This window comes from Tiliqua scincoides, chromosome 5 (assembly GCF_035046505.1).
Source record: "Tiliqua scincoides isolate rTilSci1 chromosome 5, rTilSci1.hap2, whole genome shotgun sequence".
NCBI lineage: Eukaryota > Metazoa > Chordata > Lepidosauria > Squamata > Scincidae > Tiliqua > Tiliqua scincoides.
The window spans coordinates 63811406-63838346 of NC_089825.1; the positions used below are offsets into that span (position 1 = coordinate 63811406).

Below are 26941 nucleotides of genomic sequence, written 5' to 3' on the forward strand. Positions count from 1 at the left end.
CCTTGGAATGAAACACGTTTGACACCCCAGTTCTAAGACCTCCCAGAGGCCTTAGAAGGCATTCTGAGGGCAACTTCCCCAACCTTCAGAACATCCTCCAGAGGCTAGGGGAGCACAGGGCCCCCAAACATGCAGATTTCATTATCTATGGGTTTCCTTATCTGCAGGGGGTCCTGGAATGGAACCCCTGTGGATTATGAGGGTGCCCCTGTATTTATTGTGTGTCTGAGGCTGCAGTCCTATACACCCCAACCTGTAAGTCTGCTCCATTCAACACAGTGGGACTACTTCCAAGTAAGCATGTGTAGAATTGTGCTGTGAGAGGAGCAGCCCAGACATGAGGCCAGCAAAACCTTCCGCTTCAGGTGGTGGGTTGAGGGAAGCAGCAAGCTGGAGGGGGACCCTGCACCTGCTGGCTAACTTCTTCATCCCCACACATTGTCTGGCCACTCCACCCAGCTGCTCTACTTGGTTCCTAGTCTGATCATGCACCTACCCACCCACCCCTACCCACACATGCTATTTATAATTTTTTTTAAAGCTTCAAATGAAAGTCAATAAAATCTTGAGGGAAGGAACCATGTACCCCACCCTGGGCTCCTTGGAGGAATGGTGGTATAAAAATGTGAAAGATAAATAATTATTTTAAAAAATAAATACTGTAAATTGCATCAAGAACTAGGATCAGTCTATATTCAGAAGTGTGAATGGACCCTTCATGCCCAGACACTGGTCCTCATTCCAGGTTACATGCATGGTAGGGCGGCATGATCAATTCAGTGCACTGTTGAGCTGGCTGCACTACTTTTGCTTTCTCTGAGTGTCATGCAACATATTTTGTCCCTAAGATTTTCTGTTGCATCTCTTTTCCCTTTGAGTCTCTTCAATTCTGCACATACCACACTAGAGCAGTCATGATTAATATGTAAAGCAATCCTCAGTGCTCTGTTGAATCAACAGTAGTTACTTAGGTATTTTTACAGGCTTTGGAAATGAAACCCTTGTTCATTTGCTGTCTAGCTCATATATTCCTTTCATCTTGAACATTTCATTGCAAAAATGACTCTATGACATGTTGAATCTTAAACTAGAAAGTTATTTTTGTTATGAAACAATTTGATGCATCATTACACAGCGTAAACCTTTGCAATGCAGCAGTGGAACATAAAATTATGCTTTTCATATTTACTTTGAAATGTATCATTTTGGCAAGAACTATTCTTCCTATCTAGCTACTTTCAGGAGTTCCTTTTTAGTCACAGATGCTCGGTTCAGTGCAATTTCAATCTTGCTTTATTTTGCTGTTACTGTCAAATGTTAACTGGACAACAAGCCTGTAAAGCATTGTTTGAGGTGTGCATCACAGTTATTCAGTGAAATATAGAATTAAATGCATAAGTGACAAAGTTACAGGACTTGAATGCCAACTTAAATCAAATACCAGCTTAATAGTTTCTGGTGCTGTTCCTCCCGCAGTGTGTTATTTGTCTTTTGCGTCATCCAGTCCATGGGATTCTTTTCCTCTGAATCTTGGTTCTGGTAGAAATATGTACAGGCGTGGCCTATTCATCCACGGATTTTTTTATCTGTGGATTTGTCTCAATGCGAATGGGGTGGGGGTACTAAAAGTCACACACACCTTTGCCTCCTTTGCCCTGCGCTGGAGTTTCCAGGCAGCCCAAAACACTGCAAAAAGGCTCGCCCAGGCAGGGAACAGCCCTGGAGCCATGGAAGAGGTTCCCCTTTTGAAGGTACAGTAACATTCCTGGAGCCCCTGAGCCAGCAGAAGCTGAAGAGGGGGGCAGAAAACCCTGTGTAACCAGAACACGTGCAGTGAGGTGGAGCTCTCTCACTCACTCACTCACTCACTCACTCACTCACTCACTCACTCACACACACACACACACACACACACACACACAGGGGCAGGTGTGATAGCAACAGAGGGGATTGCTTTAAAAGGGGCAGGTGTGGTAGCAACAGAGGGGATTGCATCTGTCTTCACGGCAGAAGACCTCGGGCAGATACCGCTGCCCGAACGGCCCCTCCCGACCGAGGAGTTAAGTCAGATAGAGGTTAAAAGAGAAGATGTTTCAGACCTTATTGAGAAAGATCAATAAGTCACTGGGCCCTGATGGCATCCACCCAAGAGTTATTAAGGAATTGAAGAATGAAGTTGCAGACCTCTTGACTAAGGTATGCAACTTGTCCCTCAAAACGGCCATGGTGCCAGAAGATTGGAGGATAGCAAATGTCACACCTATTTTTAAAAAGGGAAAGAGGGGGGACCCGGGAAACTATAGGCCGGTCAGCCTAACATCCATACCGGGTAAGATGGTGGAATGCCTCATCAAAGATAGGATCTCAAAACACATAGGCGAACAGGCCTTGCTGAGGGAGAGTCAGCATGGCTTCTGTAAGGGTAAGTCTTGCCTCACGAACCTTATAGAATTCTTTGAAAAGGACAACAGGCATGTGGATGCGGGAGAACCCGTGGACATTATATATCTGGACTTTCAGAAGGCGTTTGACACGGTCCCTCACCAAAGACTACTGAAAAAACTCCACAGTCAGGGAATTAGAGGACAGGTCCTCTCATGGATTGAGAACTGGTTGGAGGCCAGGAAGCAGAGAGTGGGTGTCAATGGGCAATTTTCACAATGGAGAGAGGTGAAAAGCGGTGTGCCCCAAGGATCTGTCCTGGGACCGGTGCTTTTCAACCTCTTCATAAATGACCTGGAGACAGGGTTGAGCAGTGAAGTGGCTAAGTTTGCAGACGACACCAAACTTTTCCGAGTGGTGAAGACCAGAAGTGATTGTGAGGAGCTCCAGAAGGATCTCTCCAGACTGGCAGAATGGGCAGCAAAGTGGCAGATGCGCTTCAATGTCAGTAAGTGTAAAGTCATGCACATTGGGGCAAAAAATCAAAACTTTTGATATAGGCTGATGGGTTCTGAGCTGTCTGTGACAGATCAGGAGAGAGATCTTGGGGTGGTGGTGGACAGGTCGATGAAAGTGTCGACCCAATGTGCGGCGGCAGTGAAGAAGGCCAATTCTGTGCTTGGGATCATTAGGAAGGGTATTGAGAACAAAACGGCTAGTATTATAATGCCGTTGTACAAATCGATGGTAAGGCCACACCTGGAGTATTGTGTCCAGTTCTGGTCGCCGCATCTCAAAAAAGACATAGTGGAAATGGAAAAGGTGCAAAAGAGAGCGACTAAGATGATTACGGGCTGGGGCACCTTCCTTATGAGGAAAGGCTGCGGCGTTTGGGCCTCTTCAGCCTAGAAAAGAGACGCTTGAGGGGGGACATGATTGAGACATAGAAAATTATGCAGGGGATGGACAGAGTGGATAGGGAGATGCTCTTTACACTCTCACATAATACCAGAACCAGGGGACATCCACTCAAATTGAGTGTTGGGCGGGTTAGGACAGACAAAAGAAAATATTTCTTTACTCAGCATGTGGTTGGTCTGTGGAACTCCTTGCCACAGGATGTGGTGCTGGCGTCTGGCCTGGACACCTTTAAAAGGGGATTGGACAAGTTTCTGGAGGTAAAATCCATTACGGGGTACAAGCCATGATGTGTATGCGCAACCTCCTGATTTTAGAAATGGGTTATGTCAGAATGCCAGATGCAAGGGAGGGCACCAGGATGAGGTCTCTTGTTATCTGGTGTGCTCCCTGGGGCATTTGGTGGGCCGCTGTGAGATACAGGAAACTGGACTAGATGGGCCTATGGCCTGATCCAGTGGGGCTGTTCTTATGTTCTTATAAAATAACCTAGGGAGTGTTTGCCGGATTCCCCTCCCCCATGGTTTAGGCAAACCCCCCCCCCCCCATGGTACAGGCAATCATGACACACGTAAGCCTTCCCACCAAGCAAAGCATGAGATTTAGCCTACAATCCTCTCCACACTTTCCTGGGAGTAAGCCCCATTGACTGGAATGGGGCTTACTTCTGAGTAGAAACGCATAGGTCTGGACTCTTAAAAGCTCAGCATTCCAACTGTGAAAGACACTGGGCAGCTGGCAATGGGGAGGGCTCAGGAGGGGGAGGAGAGGGGATTGCTTTAAAAAACCCAGGGAGTGTTTGCCAAATTCCTCCCCCCCCCCCATGATGCAGGCTCTCCTGCTCCAGAAAGCCTTCCCAAGCAGGCCTTGGGAAGCCTTGGAGAGACAGGTGAGGGTGAGCAGAGAGCCGGACTACAAGTCCCAGAATGCTCTGGGGCAGAGGAACTTCCATGATGGCGGTGGCCAGGGAGGGCTGCAGGGGCGGCAGCAGTGAAGAGGAGGAGGAGAACCTGCAGCGCTGTTGGGAGGCCGCCTGGGACACAGAGGCTTCCCAAGCAAGCTCATCATTCCAACTGTGAAAGAAGCAGGACAGCTGGCAACAGCAGGGCTGAGTGGGGAGGGGAGGGGATTGATAACAGCTGCTTTAGTTTCCTTCAATCCGGAAGTGTCAGGCTGCAGTGTGTTTGTGTAATTCTATGGAATTCAGCACAACACGTTTTTTGTTAATCGTGCCAAGTCACGGAACTAACTAACAGGTGGCTAAATAGACTCCACCTGTATTTTCTAGCATTTTTAGTGTTCTTTTCTGCCTGGTTATTCCCCCCCCCCCTTTTTCCTTGGCTTTGGATTTCTCTCTCATACCCAGTATGTTACAACTTTGCCTCTTCCTTTCTGTTCTTCCTTCCATGTGTTTGCTGTCTTTAATAAAATCATACACACTTTCTGGGTTTTGTTAATTTACCATATACAGTACCTAATAGATATCAGAAGCTACAAATGTTACAGATGGTGGTAAATGTGATAGTAGAAGGGACTTGTGGTAGGGTCTTCCTAAGGAGATGCAATCATTTACAAAAAGACACATGATACTTCCAATTTAGGTAGAAGGGTATGTGTGTTGATTGGACCAGGCAGTGGAATTCCATTCTACTTCTCCCATTCTACCAGCCAGTGGCTGTTTGAATTCACCACTTCTCAAACTGACAATGCTGTAAGCATTTTGCCTCAACTTTCTGGTTGACTCAAATCCTGAGTGTTTCCTGAGCCTATGATAAGGAGTGTGTCATGCTTAGCAATTCATTGAGGCCTTCTTGCCTATGGTGATGTGCCAAGCTGTATGATCAAAAGAGGCACACAGGTGAGGAGAACTGCCTTACCTCCATGCGATCAGTTGCTCAAATCCCCCCCCCCCCAAGTTTGACTCTCATACCAGAAGTACACTGGGTGGAGAGAAAAGTGCCCAGAGCAATAGAGTGGGTATGAAGGGCAGAGGAAGTTTCAGCTTCCTCCACCGGTCCAGTCCATTCTTGAGGCCAACTGAGGCAGTCACCTCAGGCAGAAGATGAGGGGAGGGGGTGTCCATCTTCCATCTTCATCCACCCACTCTTCTTCATTGCTCCTTCTGTTCCCTGGCTAGGAAAAGGAAGAGGGAGCAAAAGAGGAAATGTGGAGGAGAGGAGAATGGTTAGAGCATCAGAGATGTTTCCACAATTCCTTTTCCACTCCACTTCCTATTTTCCAATTGATGGAATGGGAAGGCAGAGGTTGGAACATCACTAACTAAAGGAGTGGGCATTTTGCACACCCCTTCAGATACTAGGAGATCTTGGGCTGGCCCACTATTTTATTGGATACCCACCCCATTGTGCTTCTTGTTTTTTGCAAATCTGCAGTTGCTATAGTTACAAATCTGCAGTGCTAGCCACTTCCAGCTTTAAGGCAACTGCACAGAGAGCAAAGTAAGGAAGCAGATGATCCACTTCTTACTCAGGTGAGCAAGAAGCAGATCTTTGGGGCTTGCATCAGTGACAGGCTGGTGGGAGAAGGCAGCAGACTTAGAACGAAGTGCACCCTGAATCTACCACCCCCATGGATCCTCGCAGTCTGCCACTGGGTCTGCTTCACCTTACCTCATGGTTGGCCAGCAGTGAGGAGGAACCATGTCTGCCTTCTCATTTGCTTCATTTGGAGGGCTCCTGACAGCGGCATAGCTAATGATTGTGTAACCTGGTGCAAGCTCAAAATGATGTCATACCTGAGTTTTTAAAAAAGTGAAAATAGGGGGAAACCTGCCTCCTCTCCTCAGAAGCTCAACACCCACTTGCTCTGTGGCCTCCCCCCAGCCAGTGGCATAGCTAATACATCTATCTGCTACCTGGGGTCAAAGGAGATTTTGTAGCCTCCCCCACAACAAAATCAAATTTAATTACTGTAGATAGTGAATTTTTGGCCACGTAATCAAGCTCCAATTATCACTTCCCCTTATCAGAGGGCAGAGCCTTTCAACTCTGAAAAGTTTGCTCAGCTAAGGCAGGCACCTCCTTAGTTGCTATAGTTACTTTGCAGGGACATTCCACCCAAAGTTAACCTCTTATTCTCCTTCCTTCTGCTGCAGCCTGGTTCTGGTTTTGCTTGGCAAATGCTTGCAAAGCAGGTCTGTTTTTTGAAACACCAGGATGGGACCCTCCTTCCCAGGCTGCAATTCAGTGCACCATTACTTCAGAATAACACCCATGGAAAGCAGTGGGTCTACTTCTGAGTAAAAAGCAAATATCTCATCTCTCTGCTGTGAATTGAATTGCATACTCTCAGTTATGTGTTATGGGTTGTATGTTGTATGTAGAGCTTCTGGCTTAACACACCAGACACCTTAAAGGTGGATTTGATTCCTCCTGCAGTGGTTCCCAACCTTTTTCACTTGCATATCCCTTGGCAGCCCATTTCCATAAATTGTACCCTTCATATTAGCAAAATGTTTGTAATTAATAATACAAGCCTTTATCTCCTCCATATGAAAGCCCAGACTTCATGTATTCATCACATATTTTCTCTTTTCATATGTTTGAAGAACAGAAGACTCTGCCTTTGCACTGTTTTGCACCAGAAGTGTGCTGAGAAATTCTGGGCGATTGATCACTTTTCATATTATGTTTCAGCTTTTTTACTGTGCTGGTTTTCAATCACTGGTTGATAGATGATGACCAAAAACTAGCTATTGGTGGGGCTTTCACAGCCAACTAGCTACCTCCCTTCCTGGTCCTTGCAAGGCATTCTGGAGCATGACCTGCCTTTTTCTGCCATTATTTCATTCTTTTTCAATTACCCCTAAAGGTCCTGTTGAGTGTCCCTGGGAGTACATGAGTCCCAGGTTGGGAACCACTGTTTTACTGGTATGTCGTTTACAGTGCACTTATGATAGTGTTTACAAAAAGGTGGTGAAGACCAGAATTTTAAAAAGAATAAAAATGTATCTTATGATCTTTTACTCTGTTTTTAATAAATTAGAGACTACAGTTCTTAGATAAAAATTAGTGGTAGGTTATTTTTCAGGATCTGGCTTCAGGTAAAATCAGACAAAACTATAGTCAGACACTCCCCTAAATTGAACCCCCGACTTATCTGAGGGTATTAGAAAATGCCATGATTGTTGGCACAAAACCTGCCCTCGACTTATCTGTGGGGTCGACTTATAGGCGGGTGTCTGCGGTGAGTGAATGAAGGGTGTGCCCTTTGTTGGTTAGAGACACTGTGCTGGGGTGAAGAGGGATGCTATTCTCCCCCTGCTAAATATAAGAGGAGCACCATTTGCAAAAGTGTCTCTTTACCCAGTTAGCAGGGGTAACTATATTGATACAAGGAAATGAGAGCTGACACATATTAACACCTTACACATTTCATGCTATATCATAACAACATCTCATTGGCTCTCAGAACAGTCAGTCTTGCAGGTCAGTTTTGAGTTAAGAAAATCCATTTTTTTGTTCCATAAAGCAGTGTTTTCATTTTCTGGTTAATTGGCCATAACCTTTGATAGAATACAGATATTCCAATGTGGTTTGTTTCATTGGATTCTGCATTAAATTACCTTTCCAATGATATATAACATGATGGTATTATTAGTACATACCAATTTCTTTTTCACAATTTTGGCCACTAGTGTCAAGCTCAGCTTGTTGTCCTCCTAAGGCTTGTTATCTGGTGCAACTGCTACCCCCTACACCCCCTTACCTATGCCACTGGCCCCTGATAGTAGTGGGTTGCTAGATATCAGCCTTAAATATTGCCACATTTTAGACTCACCTATTACAATTCCCATCTTTTGCACCAAGGCTGCAATCCTGCACCCACTTACATGACAGTAAACCCCACTGAATAAAGTAGAACCTACTTCTGAATAAACCATATACAAGATTGCACTGTAAGAGCTGCATATACTTTTTCAATCACACAATGTGATTGTATTTGTGTGATTACATTTTGTTTTAAAAAAAGCCCTTCTCTTTTTCATTTATGCACAGAAATTTCTCCCTTTTCTGCTCTCAATAGGACTTCAAAGCTATAATTTGATATTAAGGCACTGCCACCTTCATAAACCATGAAATTGTATCTGAAAGTCTGAAATGAAATACAGTGTTTAACTAGGGATTATCCTTCTATATCTATTCAACCAGAAACCATACCTTATTCTATATTTATTGCATACTTGTAAGGTTTCTTGAATACAGCACGATTTGAAGCCTTCTCTGCTGCCACTCAGACTTTCTGTTCAAATAAGATGACATGCAATATCTTGAGGGTTTTCAACCTGGGGGGCCTGAGGAGCAGGGAGAGAGATAAATAAAGAATGAAGAAGCGCTAAGTCACACATTGACTTGTATTTAAATGGAAATTCCATCGAGAAAAGTTAACCTCCTGAGAAATATAAAGTTCAATGAAATACTGATTTATTTATTTGAAATCAAAGCATTCCCTTTTCCATGTTTTTAAAAATAAAATGGGGGTTAGTGCTATGACTTTTAGCCAGTTCACTAGATTAGGAAGCTTGTGATCAGGGTCAAGTGATTGATGCAGTTCATGTCAGCAGCAGTAGGAGCAGAAAATTCAGGATGCCCTTCACCCCAAGTCTGCTGCCACCTCCCTAACACAGATGGAACCACATTAATCCACTCCTTTACCTGCTCCTTCCTCACATGGGACTCCTGCTTGTTTTCCTTGTCACAAGACTTCCTGTTTTAAAGGGACTGTGCTTTCTCATGCAGTCTTTTTAAATAAAACAGGAAGTCTTGTTTTATTTAAAGCATCGTGAGCATCATGATGCATCCCACATGAGGAAGGAGCAAGGTAAGTGGTGCTGTTTCTCTCTCTGTGTGTGTGTGTGTGTGCGCGCGCGCATGTGTGTTTAAAGTGGGAGCGCAAGCACAGTGGCAGCAGGTCAGGGATGGTGTTGGACTACACTGTTTGTACTTGATTATAAAATATGTTCCCAATGCATATTTTAAAAACCCTAAATTATTTGTAATGGAAGGACCACAAAGATGACAGGATGCCATCTTAGAAAGCGCATTCCCTCTTGCCTGAGAGAGAAAGCTCCAGCTGTGACACTTGCATGCATTGTCTCAAAGGATAGTCAATTGTAAAAAGAAACTCCAGGCTAATATAAGGAGATAATTCAATGACCATTTACATCAATACACATGTATGTCTTAGACATTCTGTAGTCTTACAGTCATTTGTCAAACTTGGAATGAATGCTACGACTCAAGCTGAAGCATTTTCTGATGCACCTCCTCCTATAAACTGAATTTGGAGTTTGATGATGGGAAAAACTCCTCCATGGAGCCATTTGTATGTCAGAAATGGTTTGTGAGAATGAAAAATCTATTAATTTTGCAAGAAAGCTCCATGAGCAAGAGTGGAGTCTAGTATCTTGTTCATGCTTTTTTCCTACAACATTCATGTGAAGTTCCATTGCAATAATATTTTTCATATATATTCTCCACTCAAGGGCAGATCGAGTGTTTTTGTTTGGGGGGGAGGGGCCCTTAAATTTAATTCTAGAGCCCAGGTCAACCAGGCAGGTAGACCTGGGCTCCTGGTCAAACTTTGGTCTCAGTGGCTTAAGTTTGCTGGGTGGGTAGACCTGGGCTTGCACTCAGACTTTGAGCCCAGATCTACCTGCTGGGTAGACCTGGGTTCCTGGCCTTGCTCGGGCTGCTTCCCATCCCAGTGGGTGCCCTTCCTGCTGGTGTGGCAGTTTGGGGGGACCCTGCACCCATGGCCCCCCCTTGGATCTGCCCCTGTCTCCACTAAGTGCATGGGTGCAACAGATTCATTTCAGTTCACCGATGTTTCCAGGAGCCCTCCTTGTACCCTCTTACCCAGTCTTGCCCAGGCAAGAGGGTGGTGGTAAAACCTCCAGAAAACCACTGCAGTCATTGAACCTTGGGCTTCAGAACTTGCATTCTGTGGCAAGCATGAATAGTGGCATTCAGGGACACTGAGAAAATGTGGGAAATTCAATCCCTATAGTTCTGGACCTTCCTGGACTCTTCTGTGTATCCTCACAGCAGCATCCAGAGACTGAGAGCCCAATCCTGAAGCTGGTTGTATGTGTATACTGCCAGTTCTGGTGTCGTGAACATGCTGTAAAGCATGTTCCCAGCTCCAGGGGAGGAAGAAGTGCTGGCGTTGGGCCAGTGCCAGTAAGCACTGCACCTCAGTGCCAGGAGGACAACCAGCCACTGCTCCCACAGCACCAGCCAGAGGAGAGTGTTTTCAGGGCAGGGGAGGAGGTGGGATATGTGTGGAACAGGTTAGAGGGAGGGGAGAATTGGATTCACAAAGAAGTGGAGACAGTGGCAGCATCTGCCACCACATTCTGAACCCCCCTGTGAGCAAGCCAACCTGACACAGGCATCCTCAACTCTGTGCCCTCTCAAACACAGGCACAGAGCTGAAGAGACCCATTGCCATCAGTTGCTGTCTACCCGGGGGAAGGGAGACCTTGATGGTAACTGCAGCTCTCATAGGATCCGGCGGTCACCCTTCTGGCACCACTGGAGCCCTGGGCACCACTGGGTTCAGAATTAGGTTGCCTGTCTCTACTGTGATCCTTCCCTACTGCTCCACTTCCCTTAGGAAACCAAAGGTAGACATTTTGTTGGGCACAGATTACCAGGAGACCACTAGACCTGATCAGATAGGACCTAGAAGCCTTGCTGATTCAGAGTTGGTCCAGTCTTAAAATCTGATTCATTTGAATGGCCTATGGATGCTACTTTAATTAGATTCATTCTGTCAGACACAAGAGGATTCGCATGTCTTGATGGAGCAATCACAGGACCACTTCGCCACAGACTGAATTGTAAGGTGGCCTGAAATCAATCCCACATGTGATTGTGCTACAAAGTTTATATACATTTGTCCTTTGTATTCATTGAATGATATTAAACCAGGAATGATTTATAAGGTATATGATTTGTAAGGTATATGTAAGGAATGATTTGTAATGATTTGAATGATAGTAATAGTAATTCCAATCAATTCAACTGTCTTAGATTCATTCATTCAACCATATCCTGTTCAATGGTTCATTTAACATCCTATACGCTGTGGGATGCTTAAGAAGAAATATTTTGTTATATCAAGATGAAACCCATCTGCTTTCAAACAGTCACCACACTCAAACATTAAATAAACACGCAAGATTCCAAATCCCCGGTGAGCGGCCTATGGCAATGTTCTGATTTCACAGAATATTAGTGATGCTATATATAAAATGCCAGTTTTTTAATCATAAAAATCTCATAAATGAACCATAAAGTTGTTAACAAATGAATGGAGCAGCATTTCATTTTCTAACAAGGTAATCTGCTTACTGGAAAAGATACTAAAGCAGCAGCCTAATTGCAATGAAAATAATTCTAACAAGACATATGTCCATGTTTTACAAAAAGACCAAAGTGACATGTATCTGTTTCTCCTTGTGCTTTATAGCAGGCTGATTTACATAATGGGAGGGGAGGCTCACAACCAACATCTGTTAATTACCTTTCTGGTATGCCATTGCGTTAAATGTGTTTACGAATCTTGGATAATTCAATTGCCAGTGATTTTTTGTGATGAATGAAGGATAACATTTCTAAGGATAGTTATTTAGTTCCCCTTTTTCTCCTAATAATAGCATCATTTTTGTCAAACTCAAGCATTCCACTTAACGCTAATCACAGAAACCTCCTTCCTTTCCCAGCAAACGAGCCAATGTTATGTTTATAGCTCAATTTGTAGTTAGCACCTCGAATCATGCTTTTAGAAGCCACTGCCATTATAAATAGCATCTTCCAAAACCTTTTCATAGCTTGGATCTTGAAATGGCCCTTTTCTTCCTGCCAATTACAAAATAATTAACAGTTTCTAGGAGTCTGGATTAAGCACTTTCTCATAGAGTGGAAGTAAACATTGCGTGGAACATGCGGCTGCCACCAAAAATGGAGCAGCAGCTGTGTTGAGTTCTCCTTCTAACTTTGGTCCCTCTAACATAACACATAACTCTTTCATTCTGTACTGTGACATCATCATGTGATATCACCTCAGCACTACTGTGCATTGTGAGCTCTAAAGTTCTACACTAGCAGACAACACAACCATGATTCCAGACCACGACCATACCTGTAGGCAACTGTGGGGGCTGGAGGTGCCAGCAGCTGGCACAGCTGGATTTAAAACGGAGGCAAGGGTAGTGTCTAATAGGATATGGAGGAGAGGTAAGAAGAAACAAGGATATCCCCCCACAGTTCTTCTTCTATAAACCCTCTTCTGCTTCACTTTTTCCTCCTTTTCAAATGCAACACTGAAAGAGGAGTGGCTTTTCATGCCTGCTGGATCAGAGTACATCATCTCGCTGTCACACACCATTGGGTAAGGGGGTGAGACCAGACATTCTAGCCCACCACTTCCCTTTCAGTGGCAGCAGGTACGGCAGCAATAGCAACCTCTAATGCTCTGAACAGCCAAGTTAATTTGGCCAGAGTTCAATTCTGACAAGAGAGCTAAAGAGTTGCAGGCCAGGGCCCCCACCCCTGCCCATGGTGAGACTGGCTTTGTTTAGAAACAGACCTAGAAAAGAAAATACGTATCCTTTGTTCAGTTTGAACAAATTCAGACAGCAGTAATGTCAAAATAAATATTCACAGCTGCCCTTTAGGTTGTGATCAGAATGCATTGAGAAGAATAAACTTGTATTTTGAATTTGGATGACAGAAGAAGCCAGGAAATTATGAGCCAATAAGCCACATGTCAGTTTCTTGCAAGTTATCAAAATAAATTATTCACTGTGTTAAAAACAGGAAGGCAAGAGGTGGAACAGGAGACTACTGTGGTTTCCCATAATTGCTTTTAAGTCCTCATGAAACACTCTGTCCTGTCATGTGAAGGTGAGTCCTGACTGGTGAGTAGTACCTGCTCACTTAGAGCCCAATCCTGAGGTCCGCGGCATGGCTCCGCGCCACGAACCTCAGTTGCAAATGTGCCATAAGGCACATTTGCGGGGCTCACTGCCGGGCTCCCACCAGAGCTAGCCCAGTGCCAGCCAGCACTGGGCTAACACCCGGCGATCGCCCAAGTTCCGCAGCTCTGCGGTCTCCCGAACCACTGGGCTATGGAACGGGAGGCGGGAGCATGGCCGGGGGCATGGGAGAGGCGTTTCGGGGAGGGGGGATGTGTGGCCAGGGGCGTGGGGGAGGCGTGTCGGGAGGAGGGGGAGAGGCAGATCCGTGGAGCTGAACTCCGCAGGAACCTAGGCACTCCTGCAGGGCTGCTAGCCCTACACGAGCGCCTTTACTTTAGTGCTGACCTTTTGGTCGCCACTAAAGTGAGTAGCCCCATTGCAGGGCTGCTTCCCTTACTTGGGGGAAGGGGACAAATGTCCCCTTCTCCTGAGGAGCCTCCCGTGGTAGCACGGGAGGTGCAGGATCCAGCGGCAGCCCTCCGTGGAGCTGCCGGGTCCAGGAGCTCTGGGCAGCTCAGGATTGGGCTGCTGGAGCCCAATCCTGGGCTCGATGTGCCAGCTAACCGCCGTCTCGCTGGGTGAGCTTTACCGCCAAGCGAGTGCCCATGCTAGCCCAGCACAGGCTGGCGCTGAGCTAGCACTGGGCAGGTGCCCAGCCTCCACCACTCAGTGGTCGCACAAACCACTAAGCCATGGCACGGTAAGCGGGGACAGGTGGTAGGCAGGGAGGTGTTCCAGGAAGGGGGGAGACAGATGGAGGGCGGAGAGAGGGCGGGGATGAGTTGTGACGGGGAGGTAGGAAGCAGCGAGAGGGTGGGCGGGAAGTGTACTGGGGGAGGGAGGAGGGACGGAGGGAGGGAGGCGGGTTTGGTGGAGCTCTGCTCCACAGATCTTGTCCGTTCATGTGGGGCTCGGCGCCCTACACGAATACTTTTTATCATTGCGGGGCTACTTCCTTTACCCAGGAGAAGGGGACAAAAGTCCCCTTTTCCCGAGGTGGCACTTGTGGTAGCCCATGGTGTGCAGGATGCTGCAGCAGCTGTTTTCAGTGCCGCCGAAGCTGTGCACCACAGGAGCTCAGGATTGGGCTGTTAGGGCTCAATCCTATCCAATTTTCCAGCACCGATGTAGCTATAATTCCACCCCAAGGTAAGAGAACAGAAATTCCCATACCTTGAGAAAGCCTCCGTGATTGTCCCCAGACCTCAGGATGAAGCACACACTCCCTGAGCACAGTTGCATCCATGCTGGAAAGTTGGATAGGATTGGGCCCTTAGATAGTTGCTTCCTAAAGAGGAAAGCTGTATAGCGATTCCTATTGTGGATTAAAGCTTCCTGGAAAAGGTAAAGAATAGGAATGCGTACCGTTACCTAATTAAAGGAGGAAATGTATCTCGTATTCTCCCTGCAGTTGCATAGTGAAGATAATAATAATACAAAATAATTAGAATTCTTTTAATTTGTCAGTGGCATATCTGTATAAGTCTTGCCTGAACACATTTTTGTCATGATATTTCAACATTTTCTTGGAGAGGGAACCTACAGCTCTTATATATTGCAGAGAAAGTAAAAATCTCAAAATTATTCTGAGATGTTATCTATCTCATTACAATTACAGGATTATTCATCTCCCATTTGGTTATTAACTAGAATATAACACACTGCGAATGTAATCCTTTTTCTACTGGAGCAATTTTCTTGGGGGGGGGGGGGAAGATGACAGAGGCCACTTTTGTAATCAAAATTTACAAAATATTTAAATAGAACATGTATTATTTCCAAGTACTGAATATTCTAATGGTGATTATTTCTAAATATCTACAATGAAATCAGCATGCTGGACTTGTTCTGTAATTAACTCACTGTCCTTTGTGGGCCATAAATGCCTGTAAGCACCACAGAATTCTGATGAGCTCTGTGTTGATTGAAAAACCCATCACTCACATCAGCAGAGGTTTTTCAGTGAAGCTGGGTTGATCAGAGTCCATTGTTCTTTAGGAACTAAGCCAGTCTTCACAAGCAGACATTGAAAGGTCTTAGGAGAGAACAGTGCACACCTGATCCTTCACCATCCTGTTTTATGTGCTTGTTTGATCTGGTGAGGAGAAGAACTGCCAGGCCACCAACCTGCAATATACTGGGGGCTATTGTGCAGTGTTTGCAGGAAGGGTGCCATTTAGGGATGGAAAGTGAGGTCACTCTTCTCCCCTCTCTTTGTGTTTCAGGTTTCATGACATTATTCCTCTGAATCAATATTTCTACTCCACATGGAGTAGTTATTGTTATAAATCAGGGGTGCTCAAAGTTTTTGGCAGGAGGGCCATATCATCTCTCTGACACTGTGTCGGGGGCTGGAAAAAAAATTAATTTACATTTCAAATTTGAATAACTTTACATAAATGAATATTTTAGAGACAGAAAATGAATGAATGAATTCAAACCAGTTTATGATCCCATTCACACGCAAAAGGGGTGGGGGGGGAGATCTTCCAGCCAGTTAATGATTCCAGTCACACTCATAAGGGGGGGGAAATATTCCAGCCAGTTCATAAGTGATCTTCAAGCCAGTTTATGATTCCATTCACACTCATAAGGGGGGAGAGAGATATTCCAGCCAGTTTATGATCTCATTCATACACACAAATGGGGGGGGGGATCTTCCAGACTTTCACACACATACACCCGCCTGCTCGCCTGTCCCCTCGCCTTCCTTCCCTCTCTCCCTCATTCGCCTGCCCCCTTGCCCTCCCTTGTTCGCTTAGGCGGTATGTGCTCCTGCCTGGCCGCCCACCCGCCCACTTGGCTGCCTGCCTGCTCGCCCAGCTGCATGCCTGCCTACCCACCTAACCACCCTCCCTTGCTCACTAGGGTGGCATGTGCTGCTACTGCTGCCTGTCTGGTTGGCCAGCCAGCCGGCCCTCCCTCCTTCCCTTGCAATCTCAAGATGGCATGTCTGCTGGTTGGCTGGCTGGCTGGCTGGCTGCCCGCCCACCACCTCCCCTCTAGTGCGTAGGATCTCTCTCTCTCTCTCTCTCTCTCTCTCTCTCTCGGCTCCAGGAACATCCTGCCCATGGGCAAGGCAGGGAGAGACGGGCCCAGCACACGTGCAGGGTCTTTTATAGTGGGAAGTGACGCGAGACCTGCAAATCTCACGTTACCTTCCCACTATAAAAGGCCCTGTGCACCCACTGGGCTTGTCTTTCCTTCGCTGCCACTGAGCTCAGCGGCAGCGAGGGAAAGCAAGGGGCAGAGCTTGGCTCAGTGGCAGCAAGGGAAAGCGGTGGGCCAGCGCAGGCTGGGGTGAGGGCAGAATGCCCATTGGAGATGGGGGGACCCCCTGGGGGCCGGATGGGGACCCACAGGAGGCTGCAAGTGGCCCGTGGGCTGAGGTTTGGGCAGCCCTGTTATAAATAATAGGCCTAGGTGCTAGGTATGCATGCTAAAGTCACCACTCCTGTTGCTTAAAAATGAAAGGTGTCTGCTCTTTACAGAGGGTTATATCCAAAGAAAGTAAGTCATGACTAAGGATCAAAGCACTCATTATACTGGATGCATTTGCTGGCACATTTGTAAAATAGCATGTGTGGGGGTCACCACTGAGAACTGTTAACACCCTACCATCACTTTTTTGCCCATTTCAGGTGCCACCCTCCACACACACATGACTTATTTCATAAAATGAAAAAGGTATTTAACCTAGCCAGTGCTTTGGTCCTGCACATCAGTTAATTCAGTGGGGTGAGTTTCTTGTGATTCTCATCTCAACGGGCCTTAGGAATCCTGTCTTTGTTAAGATACGACCCATAGATGGGAAGGTTACATGATAAAATAAATGATTAAAAAATTGAGGAAATGAAAGGATTCCACTTAAAGCTCAGAGACCAAAATTTAAAAATAAATGAGGAATTAGCTGATTTGCTTGTGAATGTGTGCAGCATTCACAGGAAAAGAGACCTTTCTTGTGCAATGTCCCTTCTAAATGAATGCAGACTATATGATAAACTGAAAGTATTAATTTCTGTGCTTTCAGTTAGGTTTACAGACCTCATGATCTCATTTGTGCATATTTGTATGTGAGAAACAAATTTTGTGGCAACTGAAAATGAAACCGCTCAGTATTGATATCCACTGTTTTCAGACAACACTTTAACTATCTTTTAAAAGCATAGTAATTAAGCTTCTAAATACCCTCTTAATCACAGATGTGAAGCAGCCATTCCAATGAGATACCATCCTAAAACGTGATTGCTATTTTCTTAAATGTGTTAATTGCACTTCCTTTTTAAAAAGAGAGAGTCTTTTATCTTGTGTCCCTTCAAAAGGACTCAGTGATCGGTGGTGACCAAGCAAATGGTCTATGAAACACTCATCAGAGTTTTTTTGTTTTTGTTGATAAGTGATAAAAACAAGGGTTGCATTTCATACTTTTTTTTGTAATATACTGTATTTGCATGCTCAGGTCATTAGAACCCTTTGGATGTGAATTTAAATCATGAAATAAAGCAATTTTCAAAATTGGCATTTTAATTCAACAAATTTTTCTAAACAATAACACCATTTTCAAACCCCTCTATCCATCAGTTCCTGAAATATGGGTAAAATGGACTGTATTGGCAATTTTAAATTGTTTAAAAAAATAAAATATGAAATTTTATATTTCATGAAATTATATTTTAATATCAATAAGACCTGAACTGGAAAGAGCATGAGCTCCTGTTTTTGCTGCTACTGGGGGCAGGAGGAGAGAAGCTTCTGCCTGTTCACACATATGCTAAAACATGAGGGGATCAGGGGGAGGGAAGGGGGCTGGGAGGGAGAGGGTGAATTGCAGTAGCAGCATGTGCCAGATTCAACCCCCTCTTTCCCACTTGCCCCTCCTCAGTCCCTCAGTCCCTCAGATTTTTGCCAGCAAAATGGCTGGCGTAGGTCCAAGGAGACTCACCAGTGATCGAGCAGCCTACCATGATGTAAGTAAAAAATATTTTACTTGTATTGGCAACCTTCAGTCTCGAAAGACTATGGTATCGCGCTCTGAAAGGTGGTTCTGGCACAGCGTCTAGTGTGGCTGAAAAGGCCAATCCAAAGGAAAGTGGAGGAATTTGCACAAGCACTTGAGGAATCTCTTCCAGGTCCGGTCGATGCAAACGCATCCAACAGATGGGAACATTTCAAGAATACCGTTTACAACACCGCCTTGTCCATATTCGGCAAGAAGACCAACAAGGCGGCAGACTGGTTTGAAGCCCACTCTGAGGAGTTGACACCAGTCATTAAGGAAAAGAGGAGAGCTCAAGCAGCATACAAGGCCTGTCCCAGTGAGCGCAACCTGCAGGTCCTCCGAACTGCTCGCAGCAAAGTCCAGCAGACTGCCAGGAGATGTGCTAACGACTACTGGCTCCAGCTCTGTTCCGAGATACAGATAGCAGCTGACACGGGCAACATCAAGGGGATGTATGATGGTATCAAGCAGGCCCTAGGTCCAACACAGAAGAAAATTGCCCCTCTGAAGTCTGCCACAGGCGAGGTCATCCAGGATCGGGCGCAGCAGATGGAACGCTGGGTGCAGCACTACTCTGAGCTATATTCCAGAGAAAATGTAGTCACCGAAGAAGCGCTGAACAACATTGAGTGCCTTCCTGTGCTGGAAGAGCTTGGCAGTGAACCAACCCTAGAAGAACTTCACGTGGCCCTGGACTCCCTTGCCTTTGGCAAGGCACCTGGAAAAGACAGCATCCCTGCTGAAGTCCTAAAATGCTGCAAAGAGATCATCGTCACTGAGCTGCATGAAATCCTCTGTCTCTGCTGGAGAGAAGGTGGAGTACCTCAAGACATGAGGGATGCAAACATCATCACGCTGTACAAGAACAAAGGTGACAGGGGTGACTGCAACAACTACCGCGGCATCTCTCTCCTTAGCGTTGTAGGAAAGCTGTTTGCCCGAGTTGTACTAAAGAGGCTCCAGGTACTTGCAGAGAGCGTCTATCCAGAATCGCAGTGTGGATTCCGAGCCAACAGGTCCACCACTGATATGGTATTCTCCCTTAGACAACTGCAGGAGAAATGCAGGGAACAACGACAGCCACTCTTTATAGCCTTCATAGATCTCACAAAGGCTTTCGACCTGGTCAGCAGAGACGGCCTCTTCAAGATTCTCCCCAAGATTGGATGTCCACCCAGGCTCCTCAGCATCATCAGATCTTTCCAAATATTTTACTTAGTATATATTTTTACTTACCTCCTGCTGGCTGTCTGATCATGATCCCTCACAAAATTGGATGCTGTGCATGATGCGCCAGTGTGGCTGCATTGGAACCAGTGGTGGGGATAGGACTGGGCAATAACCCTGCAGTCATGCACAAACCTTCCTGGCAGTGCACAGACAGTCTTGCACAAACCTTCCTTCCCATTGAACCCAATGGAGCATGGTTCTGAGTGAACATGCCTAGGATTGTGCTGTTAGGCTGTAGTCCTATAAACGTTTCACTGGGAGTATATCACATTGAATTCAATAGGACTGCTTCTGAGTAAACATACTGGGTTGGGATGTCAGACTGTACCCTTTATTTCACCATTTAGAATTCATCTGCGTGTTGTTATTGTAAACTGCCTTGAGGCTATATTAGGGCAAAAGTTGATATATATTAGGATAGACTTTTTAGAGGTGAATTAGAGGCAGAGTCAGGATACAATCTGACAGGTTAAGGGTGAAGCCAAAGCAGAACCTGACAAACTAGGGGCAGAGTCTGGATTTCACTAGCTTTTCAACTCTGTTTGTAGTTCAGCTGAAAACTGTTTTCAACAGTTTTACTGGTTGGACCAATTGCCTGGTTTTCAATTCTCTCTAAGAACATCTGAGGGTAGATTTGCCAGTTCCTGAAAAAATATATGCTGGTATTTGTGTGAGACCAAAGGAGTGGGACTCAGTGGAGTCAAGAAGCAAAGCCCAACAGGGTAAAGGCGTGTTTGCACCTAGCAGGAAAAGGGCAGGCGTAGGTGGCAACCCGGGTGAGAGAATGCTGCCCCCAGAAAATGCTGGTTCATCTAAGGCAGGGTTTCTCAAACTTTGAGGGAGTTTTACTTCCTCAGTAAATTCTTGCGGGGGAGGGGCTAGGGCAGTCACGCGATCCCCAGGATCACGTCGCTAAGGGGGGCCGAGGGGGGTGCTTGTGACTTACTTGGCATGGTGTAGGGCTGCTGCCCTCCGCAGTTCTCCACAGCACTCCCTGAGGCTTGGAACCTGCAATAGAAGCAGGCGCAAAGTACTTAAAGGGACGGGGGAAGTGTTACATGAAGTGGTTACATGAAGCAACCCACCAGTTTCAGAACCACTGATCTAAGGTGTACTTCATGTGCTTACAAGTCTCCTGGTACCATCCATACATGGTACTAGCCCCACAACTTACCTGTTGTTCAGGTGGAAACACTGAGGCTGAAAGTATAGCCTCAAAGGCAATCAGTGTATCCCCAGCAAAAATTTCAGAAAGTAAAGCAGATCACTCAAAGAAGTGAGCCAACTTGGACCCACACCATAATTAAGTCACAATGCTTGATAGGATCAAAGAATTATACATTGAGAAAATATTTACTAATTCCACATGTGTCCCACTCTCTCCCTCTCTCATTCACACGCACTTCACCCTGTCATACATTCTCAGTCAGGCTATGTCTGGCTAAATTGGTGGCCGCTGAAGTTCAGGCTACCTCCCTTCTTGCAGCAATTGGCTCATAATAGTTATGAAATAAAGGCAGAAGTTGGGGGAGGCATCGGGCAATGTCTTGACAGTCTTAGTACGAGGAAAGGTCAAGACGAAAATGAGCAGTCTCTCTTGAGGAATTACTAATTGGTAATTTAGTTTGAAATACGCGGAAAAGTTTCATTTCAGTTTTGCTACTGCAATTGTCAAAAGTCCATTCAGTCTTATATATATGAATAATTATCCTGTGCCTTTCTCCTTGTAGGGACACTAGAATTGCTGGGGGGAAAATAGGGTTGCTGTTTTACTAATGAAGACATGGCAACTCATTTAAAGGACAAAACCTGACATACATAAATGAATTGTTACCCATAAGACACAGAAGCCTGGAGATCAGGGCTACCAATGTTTTGTCTTCAGTTTATTGCAAGGACCTTATGTGCACCAAAGCACACCTTCCTGAAGAAAACCAGAAGAGATCCAGACTGAGGAAATCTGACTGTGAGAATGTGACTGTTCAATAGAAGAAACAGCTGAGGAGACTGAATGTGGATATGCCCACATTATAGATCCCTTTGAGAAATGTGTGTGTTCATGCATACACAGAGCTACTGAAAAGGGACAGGCACACTTTGACAAATTCAGCAGGGGTGTGGAAACCCATTAACTTCTGGTGTTCACTTTCTTCAGCCCTCTCATGCCCACCTCCCACATAACCACCATTCTTTTCTGTAGGTTGGAACTGATTCAGATTAAATTTATTCAGATTAAACAAGATTGTTAGTTAGCAACTCATATTAGTACTCACTTTAGTGGATTGATGGTTCCTTGATAGAATTGATGGGGAAAAACTAAGAAATAAGTTTTTAGAAATTACTAAGAATTTCTTACAATGTTATTTTTAAGTGGTCAGTGATCTTTGTACCAGGATAATCACGCGTTGAATTGTTTATGTCTTGTCCTTTATGTGGGAATTCAGGAAAAAAGATGCTGGCTTCCTATCTTACAAAGACCATCTACCTGTCAGTCAAGTCATGATCGGAGACATTGATCGCCCTGGCTCAGAAGCCAAGTTAACAGTGGGCCCTCTGAGATGCCATGGAGACCGTAAGTTGGCTGTTACGTGCTTTATATTACAGGTCATTTTGTTTTATCCCAGTTGCACTAAGGTGAGTTGCCTTCTCCGGTTGGTTTTGGAAAGCTTCCTTCCAGTTACAGCCGCCGCTTGGAAAATCAGCCATCAGTTTGTTGCCAGAAATAGGTGCCTTGAACATGCAAATGTGCATCCAAAGCCACCCTTGGAATATTTCAGAAATGTGTTTGGAGAAATTACCATATATACCCAATAGAAGGGCTTGGTTTTAAACCTGTTATATATGCTTATATGCTTATATTTATTTTGTTTACATGCAAGCATTCGTCTTTCTTGCAGGGTAAATGAGGCAACTTTGACTATCCCACTAAGGTTATGATGATATAAATAGCAATGCAAGCAGCAGCAGAGCAGCACATGGCATCTGTGATGCTGCTGAACGCTGCTGTTAATGCCATTAGCATTACTATTTATATTGCAATAAGTGAACTTTATAGAGATATAAATAGCGGCATTATGACTAAATGCATCATTGGAAACTCAGCTAATGGCTGTATAAAGTTTGACATTATTGCCACTGAGGATCATCCATGTTCACAAAGGTAGACCCTGATTTGCAAACCTAAACTATCTTTCCTGGTATATGTTAGAGCTTGAGGGCTAAACAAGTTCCAGCCTGAGATTTTTCAGTTCAGATTTGGGTAATTCACTGCCCAGGAATTCATTTCAAACCAAACTTCAGACCCTTATTTAATGATAATAAAGCCCTCATTTTTGCCTGTGTTTTTTAATTCAATACACATGTGCTGCAGTAGCTACAAGGGTTTCATTCTTGTTGTGGCTTTTGTTGCTATGAATTGAGACACATCTACACATCCATCTGCCCATGCTCTGGTTAGTAGGTAGCACAAATTGAGCAAGGTGATGGGTAAAGCCCTATCTGCAGTATGATTGCTCTAGATCCTGATATGCACCAGTGATGGCAGCCACAGACCTCTGCAGCCCCGTGCCCGGAGCAAAGCCTTGTGATGGCGCCCCCTCCTGCGGGCTATCACCGCTGCCCCCGCACAGAAATCTGCCCCCCCCCAACTCACCAGAGGCTGACAGAGCCTCACGCAACCTCCTCGCACGCTGGGGAAAACGGTGGAAAATATTACATCATGTCCCAATGGTGTGTCTCAGACCAACAGTTTGAGAACCACTGAATCCAAATGACAACCAGATCGCTTTTGGGGGCTAGTCAGAAGGATCATATTACTCTCTTGCTTTAAGATTTTTATTGGTTGCCTGTTTAATTCTAAACTCAATTCAGGTTGGTGATTCTTACTTCTAAAGTCTTACACTATTTGAGATCTGGGAAACTTAACCATCTACTCCTATGCGCTGTGCCCTCTGATCAGCGTCAGAGATCCTTCGATAGGTTCCTTTGAGTATGATGGGCAGTTTTTTTCACTTGTGATACTGGTATTCTAGAATGTCTTTCCCTGGGAAACCCATCTGTTTCATTCTTTATTTTCATTCTACCATTACAAGACCTGACTTTTCAGACAGGCTTTTGGTGGAGACTATGTTTTATCTGCTCCTGTGCTGAGGTAGATATTTGGTACACTATTAGGTACAGCTGGTACCTGCATTATTACTCCCTTTTTGTGTGAGTTTAGGTTTTTTTTAAAGAGGGGTGAGGGACAGGCAGGGGGCACTGTGGGGAATCCGGTGTGGGGTTTTGCTCCAGGATAGCCAGCAACTTGATGTTGGCTCTGAACATGTGAAGCTGTCTTATATGGAATGAGACCAGTGGTTCATGTAGCTCAGCATTGTCCAGTGACTGGCAGCAGATTTCCAGGAATTCAGACAGGGGTCTTTCCTAGCCCTACCTGGATATGCCAGAGTTTGAGCTTGGGGCCTTCTGAACACAAAGCAGGTACTCTCCTACTGAGCTAAGGCTCCCACCTATCTGTACATAAGTTCTTTGTACAAAGCTCTAATGGTACACAGCTCGGTCCTTACTGTGGATATATGTTGAAACCTCTAGTGTAATGAGTCCATAACAGCTTGTGTTTACTACCATAGTAGTTGCAACGGTACTGATAAGTAGTTAAGTTGCAGTTCTGCTGATGGATGGCTCTGCTAAAACTACTCTAATGAAGCTTTGATTGGGAATATTGCTTACAATTGTTGACATAACCTTCATTAGGCACTGCTGCAAGCTGCAATTGAGTGTGACTATTCTGTACTGTATATGTTTGCCTCAGGCCTTTACTGTCCAGAGCCAAACCTGAAATGTGCGCCTTAGAAAATTACTGTTTCACCTCATCCATCTGGTCTTTGCTGGAAAAAGCAATCACCTTGCTTTGTCATTCTTGTCTACAAAGTGTGTTTTGTATCCAAATATTACTTATGAAACATGCTTTTTAAGAAAAAAAATGCAGATGATTTAGGTCAATATCGGTGATCACGAATATCAAATACTAACAGCATTTTATATCAATATCAAGTAATTTGGTTCTTGAACTTTGAGGTGCGAATGAGTATCTTCTTCTCTGATGACTTTAAAATAAATCAGCAATATGCTTTCAATTAACATAAACCCTTTTGCTTCCCTGAGGATTTGCTTAGTATCTTAAACCTGGGCATCATTCAGTTGGTTAATACTTTGGATCTTTGTGCATCCATCTGTTTTACATGGCAAACCTTCCCTGCATTTTGCCTGGGGTTTATCTTGTACCTTGGAAAAGATATTAACAATTCCAATTTCCCAGCTGGCTTTGAGAAATTTTTTTTCACATATTGCACTGGGTCTTCCAATTGTTGACCATTCATTGGTGCACCTTCAGCCAAGTTTTAATTATCTGGTCTTCGTATATTTCTGATTCATAATGTAGTATCTCAGCAGGCAACACAAGGTGCCTGGTCTTTCTTAGGGCATCTTCTGTCAATTTTACAACAGTATCACATGTGTTACACTGTGTTACACTGTCCAATTCTTCTAGCATAGTGCTCGTCAACCAGTGGTATGAGTACTACCACTACAAGTTAACTTATGGCTAGTAGTACTTAACCCTGCTGCCATGGAGACTCTATAGCAGAGGTCTCCAAACCCCGACCCGGGGACCAGATGCGACCCACAGCAAGCCTCTTTCTGGCCCGCGGCCAACCTCTTGTCCCCTGAAAGCCTCTGGCCCACTCAACTGAACATGACCAGAACTGTGCTCTGATTGTGTCTGGAGGGTGTTCGGAGGAGCAGAGAGGTTGAATGAATGAGCCCATTCATTCATTTATTCACTCATCTAAGTTCCATCTCTTATTTATTTAAATTTTTTTCCAGCCCTCCACACCACGCCAGATATTTGATGCAGCCCTCTGGCCAAAAAGTTTGAAGACCCCTGCTCTATAGCATGGCTCTGCTTACCCTGACCCCACCAGAAGTGGAGATAGCTGGGACATTGGTGAAAAGATGTGGCTGTGTGGGAGCCTGGCCCTTCAAAAGAGGTACAGGTTAGAGAAAAAAACAGAGCAGTGTGCAGGATTGATCAGGAGACAGCTGCCATTAGAGAAGCATTTCCTTTGCTGTGGGGACAGTGGTAATGAAATCTGCCCTGTTACCAGGTGTGCATTTAAACATGTGTAACATTCCCACTTGAGGGAAAACTACTTCACACGTAGGGATACTGTATAGTGGTCAATGGCTCTGCTCCGTGGTTTGGCAGGGAAAGAGGACAGAGGCAAGGGTGAAAGGTGCAACAGAACATACTTTGTTGTGGGAGTAAATTAACAATAATAGGGAAGGGGAATCAAAACAGTGCAATATTTCTAGCAATTCACTCACAACTAGGTCCAAAATGTAAGTTGTTGATATAAAGCAGAAAGGAGGAGAAAGGAAGTCCTTAAAAGAGAGCGAAAAAATGCATTGGTGCAGGCATGGGGGGGAGAGACATGGGGGATTACTGATCCTGGATGCCAGCTTGGCATGGTGATCCTTGCATTGTGTCTAGAATGGAGGGGCCTCATGCCACCCCATTGGCTCAATGCATTACAGTCCAACAGCAAGGCAGAATGACGTAAGAAGCAACAATGCCAGGGTCTAGTGACCCGGGTTTTTATATGTTTTACACCCATAGTATCCTATGGGATCTTTTGAGGTATGAGTTCATTAGCAGCCTGTGCTACCCTATGTGTGAGGCTGCTGCAGTGTCAAAAATGCTACCGCGGCATCCAACGCACACCGGGCAGCCCGCGGCAGCTCCTTTAGGGAAGGGGACATTTGTCCCCTTCCCCGGGTAAGGGAAGTATACCCTTCTGCAGGGGATGTGGGGGGAGGATAGGCGGAGGGCAGGGAGGAGGCCTAGACGCCTTTAAAAGGGGATTGGACAAATTTATGGAGGAAAAATCCATCACGGGTTACAAGCCATGATGCGTATGTGCAACCCCCTGATTTTAGAAATGGGTTATATCAGAATGCCAGATGCAAGGGAGGGCACCAGGATGCAGGTCTCTTGCTGTCTTGTGTGCTCCCTGGGGCATTTGGTGGGCCACTGTGAGATACAGGAAGCTGGACTAGATGGGCCTATGGCCTGATCCAGTGGGGCTGGATGAGGCTTCTTATGAGGTGTGTCAGGGGAGGGAGCAGGGTTGGAGGGAGCAGGGTTGGAGGGCGGTAGGACTGGCAGACCAGATCCTGAGCCCCATGTTGGGCCTTGCTGCCCGACATGGAATTCCTTGATTCTACAGCAGCTCAAGAGAATCTGCAGAATCCGCGACATTGCAGAATCAAGTAGCCCCACAATGGGGGGAAGGGGGATGAAAGTTCCCTTTCCCCAAGGAGCCACCGTGGGCTGCCCAGTGTGCGTT

General features: G+C 45.4%; 1 protein-coding gene across 1 annotated transcript in view; it reads left to right on the top strand.

The window, feature by feature from the left end:
• CNTNAP2 (contactin associated protein 2) overlaps positions 1 to 26941 on the top strand; it is a 1320279-nt gene that overhangs the window by 1104365 nt on the left and 188973 nt on the right. The window contains exon 15 of the mRNA XM_066629190.1: positions 21980 to 22107. Within this exon, the coding sequence (XP_066485287.1) occupies positions 21980 to 22107 (128 nt within the window). The remainder of the gene's footprint in view (positions 1 to 21979; positions 22108 to 26941) is intronic.